Source organism: Pipistrellus hanaki, assembly GCF_964339955.1.
Source record: "Pipistrellus hanaki genome assembly, chromosome: 8".
Classification (NCBI taxonomy): Eukaryota; Metazoa; Chordata; class Mammalia; order Chiroptera; family Vespertilionidae; genus Pipistrellus; species Pipistrellus hanaki.
In genome coordinates this window covers 55793566-55808789 of record NC_140510.1, presented here as the reverse complement: position 1 = coordinate 55808789, position 15224 = coordinate 55793566, and the positions used below count along the sequence as shown (strand labels likewise).

At 48.4% G+C, this 15224-nt stretch overlaps 1 protein-coding gene across 50 annotated transcripts in view; it reads left to right on the top strand.

Annotated features, from left to right (window-relative positions):
• LRRFIP1 (LRR binding FLII interacting protein 1) overlaps positions 1 to 15224 on the top strand; it is a 111595-nt gene that overhangs the window by 56717 nt on the left and 39654 nt on the right. For 25 of the 50 annotated variants that reach the window (XM_084892739.1, XM_084892731.1, XM_084892750.1 and 22 more), the window contains exons 3-8: positions 2627 to 2644; positions 5672 to 5719; positions 7476 to 7520; positions 8068 to 8118; positions 9331 to 9369; positions 12987 to 13046. The exons of 8 other annotated variants lie outside the window; for them this stretch is intronic. In XM_084892739.1, coding sequence (XP_084748865.1) covers positions 2627 to 2644; positions 5672 to 5719; positions 7476 to 7520; positions 8068 to 8118; positions 9331 to 9369; positions 12987 to 13046 — 261 coding nt within the window. The remainder of the gene's footprint in view (positions 1 to 2626; positions 2645 to 5671; positions 5720 to 7475; positions 7521 to 8067; positions 8119 to 9330; positions 9370 to 12986; positions 13047 to 15224) is intronic. 17 more of the 50 variants (XM_084892745.1, XM_084892735.1, XM_084892727.1 and 14 more) reach the window with 6 other exon arrangements.

The window sequence follows — 15224 nt, the reverse complement described above, 5'->3', positions numbered from 1 at the left end:
CCTGTTTCTCTGTTTGAGTCAAAGGAAGTCGTCTTCTGTTTCATTTTAATTCTACAACCTACAACAACCCTGCCTGGTAAGTCACGGCCCTTTAATCTCGGTAGTGCGAAAGGGGCCTCGGTGGCTTTCACACAGGGCCGGGCACCCCGAGGACAGCAGGGGCTGGCACCTGAGCGTTTACAGGGCCCAGGGCCCGTGAAGCCTGGCCTGCCCTCGGGAGTTTGGCACCTGCTAAGGATCTTGGGCTTTGCAGAGAAAAGCCAATTAAAGCCTGGGAAACCCGGTTTAAAAAACGCTACTGTTGCTCCCTCGCTCATACACACACGTCTCATTTGGTCAGTAGATGGCATTGCGATTTGAAATTCTTCATCGTAATGGTGTGTTTCACTCCCATTGTAAAGACACCAGTGGTTCACAGGGGCCAGAGTTTTTTGTCATGATTCAAGTTCATGGACCATCTCACACGAAGGCAGTCTGGTCGTTTGAGTTCTCTCGGCACTCAGCTCCCCAGCAGAGATGCCCGAGACATCGGACAGAGTTTCCATGTGTGGGGTTGAGCTGTGGGAGGAGAGAGAGGGCAGCGTGGCCTCCCTGTGAGGAAACACCTTAGGTCACGCCACTTTTTATCTGTCTCGTGTGCATCGTGTGTCTGTCCGTGCTCACACTCCTCACGGACGGGCAGGGACACTGTGAAGACGCCTCGCTGCTGAACTTGAACTCCCACTGGGGTCAGGTTGCAGCCTGGAGACCGGCCCCCATGCTGTGAGTGGTCGGGTTGTGCAGTGACAGCCAGTGTGTGCTCAGGGGGAAGCGGAGACAGGGACTCGGGTCAGCACCGCCCGTGGGGACCTCACATGAAGGCAGCCGAGAGCGGGAAAGCCCCGTGGCACCTGGCAGGTGAGCGCAGAGCCCGGCAGGGGTGCAGGGTGGGGTGGAGGCCAACTCCATCCTGGGGTTCATGGCCATCACATCATTGACTCACACAGGCGACTACTTTGCTCTCATGCATGCAGGGTCTTCGAGGTCGGAGTGCCCCGCACTGAAAGTGCATTGAAATAAAACAGAGGTGTCTCTTACTGCTGGTCCCGGAGAACTGGGTGGGGCAGAGGGGAATGGCAGGGCCATCCCGGAGCCCCCGCCGTGTGGCAGTGCTGGCCTGGGGACTGTTCCTCACACCCTGTGAGGGGGAGTTCGGGTCTTATTGGCAGGTGAGGAAGCCAGGCCTTGGAGAGGTGGGTGGTTTTACCCGCAGCCAAGAAAATGGCCAAGGTTTCCATCTAGAACTGAAAAAGCTGCAGAGCTTGCAGTCTTCACAGTGCACCCTCTGCCTCAGGATGAGTGTATGCTCAGCAGTGAGAGCAAACAGAAACCGAGGGCAGCTTCACCGTGGGATGGAATTGGCTGGGAGCGTGCTGGCACTCGAAGCAGAGGGGGCCGGGTGAGCTCACAGTCCTGGTCGTTTCACAAGTGGAAGCGCACCTTGCAAAACAAGTTTTTCTCTCGGTGCTGAGCCGAAGGAACAGTGTGATCCACACAAACTAGGCAGTTTTATTAACAAGAGCGTCACAGAGAACATGGAAGCAGTAGCCCCTCACCTGCTGTTTCTCGATTGGACCACGTCCGGGAGTGAGGAGCGACGGGTGTGCCTGTGGGCACCTCCAAAGCGGGTCTCGTCACCAGTTCAGATGGGGGTCTGGCTTCCTTAGCCTCGCTTTGGGCTGTTTGAGCGTTGTGAGGATTCACTAAGGAAGGAGATAAGTAGATATTCTTTGGGAAATCCAAGTGGACCTTTGTTTCCCATGAGAACTGCACTCATAGGAAAACGGTGGTGATACGATGCCCAGGGTGCACCTGACTTGATAAACAGTCTGTTGAGGATACCGTGTTTGAAGTATCATCATGTGGAGTGTACACCCCTGTGCTCGCCCATGTGCCACTACAAATGCCGAGTTTCCAGGCCTACCGTTTGGCAGTGCCGTGAACAATGCCCAACTCAGTCCCTGTTTCGTCGGCTGAGTGAGTGAGTGAAGCAGGTGTCTCTTACCTAGTGATTCCTACGAGATTAGGAGAAACCTCTGAAGCAAACTGCTGGGTCAACGTATGATAATAAGCTTTTCAAAAGTACATTTCAGCTCTGTTCTAGAGCCACTCTGCCTCGCTGGAGATGGTCTGGTGTTCTGTCTGCATCCCCAGGAGGGAGGACAGGCGAGCACCGTCCTTTACGTTTGCGGGTTTGACCCCTTCACTCTCTAATCAGGTTTCTGTACTTTTTTGTTACTCTTTTATCACTGTAAGAAGAAATTTTAAATTGAGGACAAAGTCTCTTGTCCCATTCGTGGTAACAGGTTACAGACTTCTGCCTTAGCATACTGCCCGGATTCTCATGGGCACTCAGGTGAGCGTGCCGTGTTCTGCTGATCTATCTATAACGAATGCCAGGTAGAGTTAAGAAATGAGACTTCAAACGTTTTTTAATTCGTACTTTACCAATCAGTCACTGTCTCCCCCTCCCCCAATGTACATTTACTCATATATCTGGGTACTTGTAAAATCTTTCTGTCTGATGTGTCGACTTTTTAATTTGGATTTTACATTTCTCTCCCTATTTCTCTTGCCTTCTCTGTAGATCTATCAGGTCCAAAAGGTAGGCTCTCTGTTCTTGGTTTTCTGTTTGCATGCACTGGCTTTCTCTTGCCGAGGGCCTGGCCGCCTTTCAGAACTAACGCCTTTCGCTGAAAACACAGAGAAGTCCTTCCTGCTTCCCTCGCTGCTTTGTGCGTGAAGGGACTTGAACAGGATGCTTACGTGCCCGCCTCTGTCTCTGCAGAGAGCACCTTTCCCTGGCGCATGTGTGTGTGCTGAATGCTTTCCTCACCTTCGTTTTTCTCAAGAAATCAGAAAACTGTTTCTTTGAGGGGGGAAAAAATTAATTCTAGGACAGCATTAAATCACATTTCAGAATTTGGGAAATCTTTTGAAATCAGGTGTTTAAAGGGAACAATTATCCTTCCATATAATTTTATTTGAAAACGTTAAAAATATCAGTACAGATTACCATATGGTAAGAGATTACCGTACTATTAACAATTCTGAGTAGAAAAGAAAATGATGACATAACAATACAATTCTGTAGCTTCCTGTCAGCCTGCCTCTTTCCCTAACATGGAGAGTGCTAGTGTGCGGCTGGCTCCCAGTGTTTTGTAGCAGCAGCTGAGGTTCAGAACTACATGGGCTGAGCAGGCCAGACACGGAAATTAAGGAGAAAAGCACCAGGTACATGACGCCCGATTCAGCAGGAATGAAGGGAGCAGTGAGAGGTTCCCTGAGAGTTTATAGAACGTGTACACAGTCTCCCCATAAATGGGTTTTATATGACACCTACCGTATTTTCTTCTTATACACTTACTCACTTTATAGTGGTAAAGAACCACTATGTTTTTCTCTTAGAGCAGCTAACAATTACATTTAACTTCAAAGATTAGGACGTGGGGGCCCTTTCGACACACTGTTTACAATGCTGTCCTTGAGTTCTTTCACTAACTGCAGCCCTGAAATGCCTTCCTGTCCTGCCCCATCAGTACCACCTGGAAGAGGGTAAGGAAGTCAGTGAAGTGGGCACCAGCATCTGTGTGTGGGTTAGATTTCGTAGGGCCTGAGAATTAAAATGTGGACTGAAGCTAGAGCCAGTCACACGTACAGTCTCCGGGCAGAGGTAGCAGGTGACAGGAAGGCCGGAGCCCTGGCTGTAACTGACAGAGCAGGCACGACTGTTCTCATGCCGACACAAGAGACTGTCCGCTAATCACCACTTGGATTCATTCATTTGATGCTCGTCCGAGATGGCCATTGTTTTCTTCTCCCTCGCCCACCAGTTAGAACTCTGCCAGAATGGAAATGTGTGTGCAGAGTGAAACGAGTCCTCAGCGCAAAAGCAGACACACATTTATACAATAAAGATGGGTCCAAGGGCACGACAAGGACGAGGAGGCAGTGGGGTTCTCCAGCCCATTTGGCTGCTTTGAGTGACGGTTTCTCTTCTGTGGAATCACAGCTATTTCTGAAAGCCACGCACCTTGTGCGTTAGCCTGGCTCTCCCTTCCCCCGCATGACTCACCGGCTAATCCTACTCACTCACATTTGAGGTGCCGTGTGCTTCCTGGAGTCCGCTGTGCTGCCTGCTAGCAGTGCCGGGGCAGCTAGCAACTGCACTTGCTGTTGGCTTCTGGGGCCCCCCCTCCACAGGATGACACGGAGACAGCGAGAGTTACGGCCGCCGTTTATAAGGCAAAGGCCACCCATTAGCTAGATGGAAGAGCAGAGGATCGTTTGCAGGACTTGATGTAGTATGTGCAAAAAGAATAATGGGAAAACTCATGATAGAAACTACTTTTGGGATTTAAATAATATTTTGTGAACTTAACATAGGCCCTTCTTTTTAAAAACCCATTTCCAATCTTTATAATTAAGCCATAAGATAAAGGAGGTCGATGGCATTACATTATACTTACCTGGAATCTAACAGTGAGAGTTGGGAATGCAAAATAGCTTTAAGCTATTGAATTTTACGTAATTGGATATTAAAATATGACTGGGAATTGTTTAATTGTATTTCTTGTCTCCATTTATAGTCTAAGGCACATCACTCATAGAAAAAGATTTGGCTCGTGTACTTTTGATACTGCAGTTCTGTACCGGTTGAGTTTTTAAAGCATTGCTAAATTCTCCCTCCCGATTTTTCCTCTTCCAATTCTCTATTTACACCACCTCTAAGAGAAAGGGGCAAGGCCATTAGGGATCTTAAATCTGGCCGCCCTTCGAAAGAAACAGAGACCAAACCCACTGTAGCAGCATCCGGTGGTGGTCCCTGTAAAAGAACCCCAACAGTTCGTTTTACCTCTCACCCCGATTGCTTGCCCTTCTGGTCAGAAGGTTTTACTGTGTGAAGAGGTGAATCACGTCTACGTTACAGAGTGTGGTTGGTTGTTCCCTGATTTTCTCATTGGAAATTCAGGGCAAAGAGAAGAGCAAAACCCTGTTCTTTGAGCTTTACCTGGGGTCCCCTGCCTTTGGGATTGCTGTATTTGGTAACAGGGATGGCCCGTCTGAATCTGCTTTTCTCTCTTAGGCCTCCGTAGTTTAGACAAGCCAAATGGAAACATGGAGGCATTCGCTAAAGAAAGGCAGGACGTAACTTGCAAACATTATTTGTTCCCTGTACAGAGGCCTCCCCCTCTGTAGCTATAAAGACACCCAAAGTTTGTAAGTTCAGCGTGGGTATCAGAGCAGGAACAAGTGTGCAGAAATCGGGGGGGGGGGGGGGGGACGGCGATCACAGTTGCCCCCTTTCTGCTACATTTTCTCATTCCCGTTGTGGCGACACAGAACTGCTGTTGGCCTCCGCCCCTCGGAACCAGTACGGGGGCTCCCAGTGCTGTGGCTCAGTGTCCATCCTGGTCTCTAGGCCCCTGCGCCCCAGGAGTGCATTGTCCTGGCTCCCCAGGCTTGCAGGTGGGAGTGGGGTGGGCGGGGTGTGTCCCGGGCTCTGCTGCTTTGTCTTGGCGTGTTCCCCTCACCGTGTGGCTGGGCAGCAGCTTGGGAACGCATGTCACACCAGCTCCCTGTGCATGGACCATTTCCCTTCTTGCCTAATTGTCTCTCCCTTCTGTCCTAGAAATATTATGGGCTGTATACGAAATGGGGTGACATCGAGCAGTGGATGGTAGGCCTTGGATACGATTTTAAGAAACTTGCATGGTTTATAATTTGATTATTACCCAGTTTAATTACATAAATAGATTCCTGTTGCTCCATAATTTAATACCCAGAGGTTTCCTGCCATTTCTCCTGCGTCTGGCCTGGTTGTTTACATCCCAACAGGGGCCTGAGTAGGAGGCCCCTGGCCAGGCCTTTGGTCTGGTCTGTGCAGCTGACTCCTGGAGTCTCCAGGCCAGTCTCCAGGAGGTCGATGCCCCCTGACCGCCTGGGCAGAGTGCTGTCCACTAGGGGCACTCGGGCCGGGCGTGTGTCCCAGGCGTGAGGACTCACCCATTTCCACCCTGCCTCCCGGGCTCCAGTTGGAACCCAGAAGCCACGTTATGGTCCATTTCCTTCTCTCACTATCGTCATCAGCTGCCTCGTCACCCTCATTCCATCCTTTATCTGCCTTCAATGTTTGCCCCGCCCCCACCTCACCCGATATTACCACTGAAACCCCTGTTCTTTGGCAGAAAAAAAAAGTCCTGTGCCTTCTCACTATTTCCTAGAACAGCTTCTCTACCCTCCTATGCAGTTGAGAGCTAGCTCACCCCTACCATGTCTTTAGGACCCTCCCAGGAGGGTGTGGGTGATCCACTGCCCACTGGGTGCTGTCCATGGTCTGGAGAGGACATGGCTTCTCCTGTCATTGATCCATGCACCTGAGTGTGCCCCTCCTCCTGTCCTTGTCACCAGCCTCCTGGTCATTGTCACATACCTTTAGCACTTGAGAACCTGGCCAGTGTGGAACTGTCCTGCTAACTACTAGTATTCCTGATACAAAAAATAATCTGAGGAATCATAGAATTTCTTCCTGGCATCGTAGGTGCCTGCATAAAATACGAAAGGCGGTTCTGGAAATATATGGAGCACACACTGTTTAAAAAACGATGAACTGCAGCCTTCACTGTGTGAGAGCCATCATGTTAGGCCTCTGTGGCACAGGCAGCTGTACTTGCCTCCAGTCCCAGGACACCGTGGAAAGGTGTCGCTGGTTTCTGTCCCACCGAGAAAGAGAAAAGCTGCTCGTTACCGTGGTGAGCCGCTCTGGTGATGCGGTGTGCGGCTTCAGGGATGTCCCGGTGTGCAAACGGCATCCGTGAACGCACACAGCACACCAGAGAGCATGCGTCCTTACGGGCTCTTCATGGACATGATTTCTCTTCTGACCCCCGAGGGGAGGAGAGCAAGGTTCTGAATGTAAGAAAAAAAAAAAAAAAAAAAGCGAGTGGGTCGAAATGGACCAGACTTTAGAGGTTATAAAAAACTAGGACTCGGCTTCTCCTCCACCACACACTTGTTTTGAAAGCCGAAATGAAATATGCCCATTATTTACGTGTTTAAATACCCCACTTTATATATGGAGAGATAAGAGATCAACCAAAAACCGAAGGACTTGTATACATGCATATAAGCATAACCAATGGACGAAAAACTCTGGGGAGGGAGGGTATGTATGGGAGTGGAGGGGGGGGGTGGTGGTAAGGTATGTACACATATAATACCTTAATAAAAAAAAAAAAGAGAGAGAAAACAAACAAATAAATAAATAAATAAAATAAATACCCCACTTTAGAAGAAAACATTTCTCGCCCGCAATGTAAGTGAAGCTTTCAGCAAAGGCAAAGGGAACGTTACCCGTTTCTATCAGGAATGCTGTGCGGACGGTCCACGCCTCCCGTGTCTTCTCTAACCTCACGCTCTCTCCTCTGCTCCGGCAGGAAGACAGTGAGCGCTGCTCGCGCAGATCCAGAAGGAACACCTCGGTTAGTACCGCGTTCACTCGTCACTTTGGCGTTAGGATGGAAATCTGACTTGTATGTTTAGTGATTCATCTGTTACCTCAATGATGTTTATTACAGAGGTTAATACTGATATTATTACCTAAACGAAGACTATGAACTCAACTTGTAGCACTTTGACCTAACTTTGGGGAGGGGAGAGTGTTTGAGGAATTTCTGAATATTATTATACTCATAACAGTTTTAAAGCTGCTTTTGCTAACGAATACCCACGAACACTTCACAAAGGAACGTGCATCGAGGCTATGTCGTCGTAGACTCCAGTGAAGTAAACAGCAGCTCTTTAATAAAATTAATTGAAAGCCGTATTATCTGGAAACAGCCTGCTGGAAACAGAGGCGCACACAGCCCGAGCTGGGTAGGGCCTCGGCTCAGGGCGCCGAGCTTATCGGAGGCTGCCCGTCGGCCCCACGGCTGTGGTGTGCGGCCAGCCGCCTCCCGCCGAGAGCTGGCGTGGGCTTCTCTGTGTCACATTGTCACTTCATGCCTGTTTCATCCTTTCTCTCACTAGGCTTCTGATGAAGATGAGCGCATGTCAGTGGGTAGTCGCGGAAGCCTGAGGGTCAGTAACCTGAATGCTTGCGTCTGCATGGTTCAGTTATGTCCACGTCCTTTGCTTTCCATCCCTGCATTCCCACGTCCTGCTCGTTATCCCTTGTAGTCTGTAGTCAATATCCAACTGACAAGGCACTTATTTAAAATCTCTGCAATGGCCGGTGCTTCCTGGTTGCTGTAGAAGGATTACGCCAGCAGTGAGGGGCATACGCATAGGGGGTTGAGTCTTTCTCAAGAGGGGAGGTCACAGTGTTTTTCTTTCATCACAAAACTGCCGCATCCTGGTGAAGTTGGCTGCGCGGCTGGTGGGATAAAGGCGAGTGTGAAGGAGCAGGCTGCCAGTCGTGTGCTATTTGCACACATGCTCCCCGAGTCTGAATCTCCGGTTCAGTAACTGTCAGTGGAAGTCATTCTCCGTGATGTTTCTGCAGAGCTCCATGGGAGCTGCCCGGTGGGAAGTGGGGCCGGCTGCACCCCTGGGGCTGCTCTGCTCGCCTTCAGGAAGCATCAACCTGGTGAAATCTCTTCCTCACTGTCGCTTAGTGGCCGATAAACACAGCAACGTATTTTCCTTGAACTTTTCAAAAATATTCATAATTACATTTGAAAAAGTGGCGTGCTTTGGGAAGCGAAGTAGGGAAACTGTGTTTTTAGGGCATTAAATTAATTTGCAAGTGCCTGTTTAGTTTGCCAAAGGGCTAAAGCTGCCCCTCACTGCTGGTGGTCATTAGGGCTCCATGTAGCCACCGTGTGTGACTTAGGGACCATAGAGAGCAGAAGGCTCGTTTTTGTTTTTTTATCACATGGCAACCAAATCACTGTCACACCCAGACTTCTTCTAGGGCACTGAAAATGCCTTCGGTTCAGCTGTTGTAACAGTAAATTGTGAAGGTGCTGCACTGTTTCATTTCTTTGCAGGTGCCAGAGGCAGATTTCAGAGGAGGAGTTAAAATTGCTCTAACTGCTTCAGATTTTAGGAATTATAGCAGCATCTGCCATGGAAGTTCTCTTTAACATTATGGGGTTTATGGTAGTTATCATTCTAATGTAATTCCTTTTGCAAATACAGGAGCTCCTAGGAAGCATGATAAAAATATAATTTTGTTAAGACGTCCAGCATTGCCTGTTTTCTGTTTTTGTTACATCTTATTTGGCTTTTTAACTGGTTCTTGGTACCTCTCTTTTCTGCTGTTTTCCTGGTTCGTCCTTACTCCGGCAGTCGCAGCCTGACCTGGAGTCTGGGGGTCCATACGGCTGGGTGAGACGTTTGGATGACTTGCTGTGTGATCCTAATGGTGCCGTGTGACATCATAACGGGTGGTATCCTCACTAACCATCTTTGTTAGAAAAGACACACATGCCACCCACCAGTCTCTACCTGGGGGCCGCAGGCCAGCAGCGGGTGTTTGGTCTTCTACCTGGAGCCTCCTGGGCACCCTCTGACCCTCCTGGTCGGGCTCTGGGCCCAGACTGGCACGTGCACGCTGTTTGAGCACCAGTTATTGGCCACACTCAGTGCCAGCAGCTCTGGATCCCAAGGGAAAAGATGGTATCCTGCCTTCAAGGAACTCAAATGAGATCAAGAACTGTAGTTCCTTTAAAACATTAAATTTAAGGTCATTTTATCTCATCAAGTCCATTGTTTTCTAATCTGTATCCATTCAGATTAAACTTACAACTGGGCTCCCTTGCCAGAAAGACCCCAGTTCCAGCAACAAAACAAAGACTACCAGCTCAAGTTCACAAGTATTCTTTTATATCTACCCTGGAGTTTCTAGTGCTGCCTGCTTTCTGAAGCCCATAAGCATGAACTGACAGAAGAAAATCTCATCTCTCCAGAAAGTGCTCTGGGCTTGAACGTGGCTCAGTACTGTGGTCATGAGAGTGGGTTGCACATCCTTCACTTTGGGCACTTTTCTAGAAGCATTTGTGCTTTATTCATTCTTTTGCATTTCCAAATTATTTAGCAAATACCTGTGCTTAAAAAATAGGTATTTTTACCTCTAAGTTGACAATTAATAATGCCATCCACCCACCTAGCACCCCGGACCCTTACAGCCTCCTGGTGGGGCTGCTGTCTCCACGTAAGGGCAGGATAACCCCGGGGGTGGGTTGCCAAGGAGATGCTCGGTCCAGCCTAGCCTCGGCCTTGAGGTCCAGCCCCTGGGACCTGCTGTGGACAGTGGGAGGCGAGAAGCACCTCAGTAGACTGAGAAAGTGCTCTTCCCAGCATCGCCAGGCCCTTCCACAGGGACACTGGCGTTGAGAGCATTTCTGTGACCACTGCCGTTCTCGCCCCTTTCTATTCTTTAGTCATTAAATGTATTGGTGACACATTTCTAGATTTTTAGCCTTTTTCTTTCCATCTGAAAGTGAGTTCCATTCGGGGCGTCCCAGTGGTGCAGAAGCCTGTATGTGGGAGTGATAGTCAGGAACACCTGGCGCTCACTTTCATTTTCAGTTTCACTCCTTTTTACAACCAAATTCCGAGCATCAGGGAGTGCATTTTGCCTTTCTTCTTTTGTTCCCCATCGCTCATGCCCTTGAAGGTGAGCCGTCTTTGCCTCATTAGAAAAATAATCTCGCACTGTTTATAGTGTGAAGTTCGAAGGTGGAAGTTCGTGGGTGTGTTGCGAGCACTGGGCGGTGGTTGTGAGCTTCCTGGCTAATCACGAGTCACGAGTGAGGGCGATGGATTCTGATGAAGCATTCATTCTTGTGTCTTATTTCTCATCTTTTAGAAAATGCTAACCTCTGCATGTCCAATGCTCTCTCTGATAGCAGTGTGTCCCCGTGTATCTGCATGTGCGACTCACCTGGGAAGCTCATTAAAATGTATTTTCCCAGGCCCCTGGGTTCCAGCTTCCTAGGCCAGGGCCCATGGTCCTCAGAGGCAAGCCAGGTGACTCAGTGCAGGCGGACGGTATGCCCGGAGTGCGGAAAACGATTCCGTAGAACAGGCTGGTTGGACATCAGAGGTCTGCCTTAACGAAGTTGTCTGTGGACTTTTTATTCTGATGTTCTAGTTAACCTTCAGCTCCCTTGACCTACCAAGGCTCATAAAGCAGCCCACCCATCAACATACAGCACATAAAACCCTCTGAGGGAGCACTGCTGGTGTCTTTCAGAAAGCCCAAGTGCCTGTGGTTAAGAGCCCATAGAGTTGGGGATATGTCCTAGGAATATGTCCTCCCATGACAGAATTCTCTTCCACCAGAAAAGGGTGAGTGTTCCCCCAAAGCCCTCAAACTAAGACTTCCCTGCGTAGTCATGAAATACCAAAAGAAAAATGATGATGGATGAGAGAGGATCACCCACCCTCTGCTCTGCTCCATGCTGCTGGCCGTTAGAGAATGAGACCAGAAGAAAGATGTGTCTACAGGCAGCAGTGGAAACGGAGTGTTTACATGTGAAACGTTTTTATTCCTCACTCATGATAGTAAAGTAAAGGTGACCCAGAGTGGATCCATGTTAGCCTCCATTGTTCTATTTTTCCCAGAAACTAGTTTTTAAACAGCAGGAGAATGCGCCTGAGGTCTGAAATATTCAAGCCCGTGACACGGGTTTCCGGATCACATACTCTTTGTTAGCTGAGAGAAGAAACTAGACTGAGTAAAATTCCTGCCCATCTCTAGACGTTTTTTCTATTAAAACTTATTTCAGAAAGTTTAATATCTCCCCCAGAGTTTTCAAATTGGTTTCTACGTACTGTAATATAGAAACTTCAAGCTGGTCTGTTGTTTTTTTTTTAGCTGGGTCAGAAGTAAAGACATACTTTTATAGTCAAGGTTCGTGAATCTGGTTTTTAATCTGTCCAGAAATTCACTTACTTATTCTGCATTAATGTCGTGACTGCAAAATATGGGCGACCATCTCCCCTGCCGTTTTCATCAGTTGGATCCTCACGGAGGCCTTGGAAAGTATACGTTAGTACTATGCACAGTTCCGCAGCCCAGGAAGAGGGCGGCCCGGGATTAAATAACTTAAGGTCGCGTGACAGAGCTTCTGCGTGGAATTTGGACTCCTGTCCGTGACCCCTGGTATCTCCTGCCTTTCCTGCCTGCTCTATGCCCTGCTCCTCCTTCCTCTGTCACCAGAGCTGGTTATGTCTTTGTCACTTGACAGCTGTTGATCAGCCGACATGTCCTTGTAGAAGAATGAGCGCAGTTTAGAAAGCCCAGCACGCTGGGTTAGGGAAACTTGAACTGGGAGCAGAGAAGAGAAGAGGCGGGCAGTACTGAACTCGATCGCTGCTCTCATTTTTCTGGAGGACAAATTATGAGATCATGACATATGTCCTCAGATTTTATTTTGGGAGGAAAAAAAATAGGAAGACTGGATGAATGAAAAACAAATGTAGAGAATGTATCCTACTATTTTTCCATAACAAACGTTTACATTTCATTATAGATTGAATAGAAGCTGTGTCTGAATTTCTAAATTAAACTTCATTATGGGTCACAATTATCAGGATTGAACACTGACCGGCTCAGGCGGAACCATGACCCCCTTGCCTGGTAGGCAGGTTCTCGCACGCTGGGATTTCCGCGGCACCGCCATCAAGCTGGAAACGAGAAGAAACTGCCCCGAAAGCTCCTGCGCCCAGGCCCGCAGGCTTAGTCCATAGGAGGGATTTTGCCTTAAGTCTCAGAGGCCCTGTAGTTACAAGTGACACGGAGAGGACTTTCCCGGGGTGCAGAGGAGCAGGTGGGAGGCGGAGGCATTCAGGATCACGCTGGGACGTGGGCTGTCCTGGGCTCTCATTCATCCGCTCCCCTTACACCTGGCTGAGTCTTCCTTGCTGATCTGTATCTGTCTATAACCTGCCTTCATTTGTATGCTGATGTCACTTTCTTCTTTTCTTCATTGAAACAGACAAATGGTTACGATGGAGAGTTATACGGATCGCAGCCCCCGAGCAGAAGATCTGGCAGGGTTAGTACAGTGCATTTGCATGGCACAGAATTCAAACAGGTTGCTGCGAAGCTTTTAAAAAGCATTGCTCCATCTAGTTGCTTTTCTTTCTGTGTTACAGTGGTTCTCTTTTTTTTAACCCCCCTCCCCAGCACATGACAGCATGAGAGCTAATGTTTTTCAACTAGTAAACAGTCTTAGAATGTTAGTATTCTGACATTCTAAGTGGTAGTGTAAGAGATTCATATTGATAAGAATCCCTAGGTTTAAGAGATCTAGAACTAAAGATGAGCTCTTTCATTACTTTATGGCCCTGTATGTGTATAATGTGTATATTATGTATGTTCAGCCTTCAAATATACTGGAATTTGACATTTCCAGCCTTCCACGTTTCTAGTTTGTAATCATAAGGATGGCTGAGCCTGTGTTTTCCTGGATACCAGCGTTGGAATGCTCACGTGCAGGGTCGGAGGCAGAAGGGAGTCATCCTTTGGGGGGGATGGGGGCGTAGAAGAAGGAAGAGACCAAGCAGGAGTGCGGGAGAGGAGCCGGGGAGGCCTGGGCATTTATCAAATCTCTTTGGATTTCAAAAGGCTAAATTGCCTACATTTTTAATTGTTTCATGATCTGCTACAGATCTGTTATACATTAAATTATGTAAACTCTTCCTGTACTTCATGTTTGCTTCACTTTCTTTTTTGTAATAATACATTTTACTAGTTGTGTAACATAGTATTTCGTTAAATTTATCTTAATTATATTAAGCTATGTCATAAATATACTTAAATTCTGTGGTCAGGTTTCAGAGGGGTCACCCAACCCCACCTTAGCTTTCTGAGATGGCTGATCGGGTTTTCCCCTCCTGCCTGTTAAGGATTGCATACACTTGGCCAACAGGGGAGGGCAGTTGGGAGGTACCAGGCCTGCAAGGGAGGGCAGTTGAGAGGGACCAGTTCTGCAAGGGAGGGCAGTTAGAGGCGATCAACCCTGCAGGGGAGGGCAGTTAGGGGTGACCAGGCCGGCAGAGGAGGGAAGTTGGGGGCAAACAGGCAGGTTTGTCTTTGTACACTTTTCCCCTTCGAAGCTAAGAAAAACATCCTCCCGCTTACAGGCTGCCTTCCTACTTACGTGGCTCTTTGCACAGGCCTCCTTTGGACTTCCTCTAGTCCTGTTACATATTTGTTTACGTTTCTGTCCTCTCTGGGACAGGGCACGCGGCACACCACGGTGTCCTGCAGCCTGTGCCCCGCTGGCCCTCAGGACAAGAGCCACAAAGGGCTCTGATGCCCCAGTCGGCCCGTCGGGGATGTATCAACTCGTCTGCAGCTTTTCACCCTCAGTGCATTGCTCCACCGTAAGCGATCACAGAGCCTGTCATTGAGAGCTGGACATTGCTGTAGAAGCTCTTTAGTCTAACTTCTACCCAACATCACCTTCTTCTCTAGAACATCCCGCACGTGTAGTTGCCACTTTTTGTGACAGGACAAGGGACACCAGGCTCTGTTCTACAAGTGCAGCCAAATATATTAACCTCTGGTTTTTATGTTATTGGAATAAAAGTATGCTTTATGAGTTATGAAGACTTAAGTAATGCCTTTAGAAATATAAGAGAACTTGACTGTAAAACTGTGTGTGCCACAGAGTAAAACTGGATATAAAACTGATTTAATAAATAATCAAGAAGTATAATGATTGAAGAACCAAATAGCCTACATCTAATGCAGCAAGCAGCATGGCTAGGCAGATCCGGGCAGAACCCGACAGCCGGAGGATGAGCTTGGAGAAAGGCTGGGAGGGGTTGGGAAGCTTTCTAGATGTGGGGAAAACCAGTGTGGGAAGGAGTAAGAAGACAAGGCTGAAGGTGGGCGTTTGGAAACAGTGTTTCCTCTATAGAGAACTCAGTCTCCATAGGGGGACCGCTTCATTGTTTTGATTCCCACCTCATGCCTGCATTTGTAGCATTTATAATCCTCCCCACCTAAATTCTGGGTTGGTTTCGGGAGTTTTTAGAGTATATATCGGGTAAAATCACAATGACGGCTGTAGGCCAGTTGCTTTCTCTGGGTAGTGGTTCTCAGATGGCTGAGCAGGTGGCTCTCTCAGGCTGAGCAGGAGCCCTCAGGAATGCTGGCCTGAAGGAAGATTGCAGAATTTGCATCAGTGGAGTTTTAGGTAGCTAAGAAGGTATGTAATCCTGTA